Below are 1,683 nucleotides of genomic sequence, written 5' to 3' on the forward strand. Positions count from 1 at the left end.
TTATTTTTCTTTTCTAGAGCTTTCATTAGCTACTTGGGCACCATACCACAACTAAGAGAGCTGCCAAGAGAAAGCCAAGAGTCACGTAGTAGTGATGGTAATCGTAAATCGGAATTCGATAATGAATATGCCAATGTGGAGTTAACAGACTTAAAGAAAATAGCCACTTTGGGCTCGGGTGCCTTTGGCAAAGTCGACTTAGTGTCTTATGACAATAAGACATTTGCTTTGAAGATAATTAAGAAAATTGATATTGTTAAACAGGATCAGATAGAACATGTCTATAGTGAAAAACATGTCATGATGAAATGTCGCAGTTCTCCCTTTATAATAGAGTAAGTTTCTTTAAAGTGAAAACTTTTCTTTGAAATTCATTTCTCATCTAATGATTTCTCTAAGATTATATAAAACCTTCCGCAATGAGAAATTTGTCTACTTCCTAATGGAGGCCTGCATGGGTGGTGATGTTTGGACGGTAATGTCACAGCGACGCTTTTTCGATGAAAAGACTGCTCGTTTTATAGCCGGTTGTGTGGTGGAAGCTTTTGACTTTTTACATTCGCATAATATTATCTATCGGGATTTGAAACCGGAGAATTTAATGTTGACCACCGATGGTTATTGTAAATTGGTAAATAATCTCCTAATACAAGTTTACGTTCATCTTTAAAATAAATAAATTTTAGGTTGATTTTGGTTTTGCCAAACACATACCAACCAATCAAAAAACTCATACCTTTGCGGGAACCCCAGAATATGTGGCTCCTGAAATTATTTTGGACAGAGGTCATGATCGTTCTGTAGACTATTGGGCTTTGGGTATTTTGATATTTGAATTGCTAGTGGGTAAGACACCTTTTAGAGGACAAAATCAAATAAAAATTTATCAACAAATATTGGGTGGCATTGATGTAGTACAAATGCCCTCGAAAATACCTAAATCGGCTCAGGGTTTAATAAAAGCTTTATGCAAACAATTGCCTGCCGAAAGGTTGGGCTATCAACGTAAGGGTATTTTGGATATTAAAAGGCACAGGTAAAGCTCAAACAACTTAAACCTAAATTTTAATGTGATTTCATTATCTCTTCCCTCTCGCTCTTTAGCTGGTTCGATAGTTTAGACTGGCAAAAGCTGCGCAATAAACAACTTCCCTCACCTATTAAACGACCCATTACCAGTAATACCGATTTGCAATACTTTGGCCCGTCTGGCGTGGAAAATGATGTAGATCCTCCTCCAGAAACCAGTGGTTGGGATATTAATTTTTAAACTGTGTTTTTCTATTCCTTTTGAAATATTTGTTAAATTTAAAATTAATGTTAAATTCCAAAGAATTTTAAATGTGTATTTAATTAAACAATGGTTATTAGTTTTAAAATTGTAATTAAGTATTTTTGTATTATAAAATAATGTTTACTCGTACTGTAATGATAAAAGACAATATTTTGTTAATTTAATTTGTAAAACAAGCGAATAAAATAAAATTTGAATTATTTATATAATATTTATAAATAAGATAAAAGACAAACTAAAACGCGTCGAATTAATAAATAAAATAAAAATATAACAGAACTAGAACAGAACAGAACTAGAACAGGACTAGAACAGAACTAGAACAGAACTAGAACAGAACTAGAACAGAACTAGAACAGAACTAGAACAGAACTAGAACAGAACTAGAA

The 1,683-nt window shown here is 33.0% G+C and overlaps 1 protein-coding gene across 1 annotated transcript; it reads left to right on the top strand.

Moving 5' to 3' along the window:
- Positions 1-6: 6 nt before the first annotated feature.
- Positions 7-1,523, top strand: LOC111679265 (cGMP-dependent protein kinase, isozyme 1; the record flags this gene model as incomplete). The annotated part of the gene is made up of 4 exons (XM_046956052.1): positions 7-335; positions 400-631; positions 687-1,036; positions 1,105-1,523. Coding segments are annotated over 4 exons (1,077 nt in total), but the record flags the coding sequence as incomplete, so codon positions are not given.
- Positions 1,524-1,683: the final 160 nt, after the last annotated feature.

Source organism: Lucilia cuprina, unplaced genomic scaffold, assembly GCF_022045245.1.
Source record: "Lucilia cuprina isolate Lc7/37 unplaced genomic scaffold, ASM2204524v1 Scaffold_5448, whole genome shotgun sequence".
Lineage (NCBI taxonomy): Eukaryota > Metazoa > Arthropoda > Insecta > Diptera > Calliphoridae > Lucilia > Lucilia cuprina.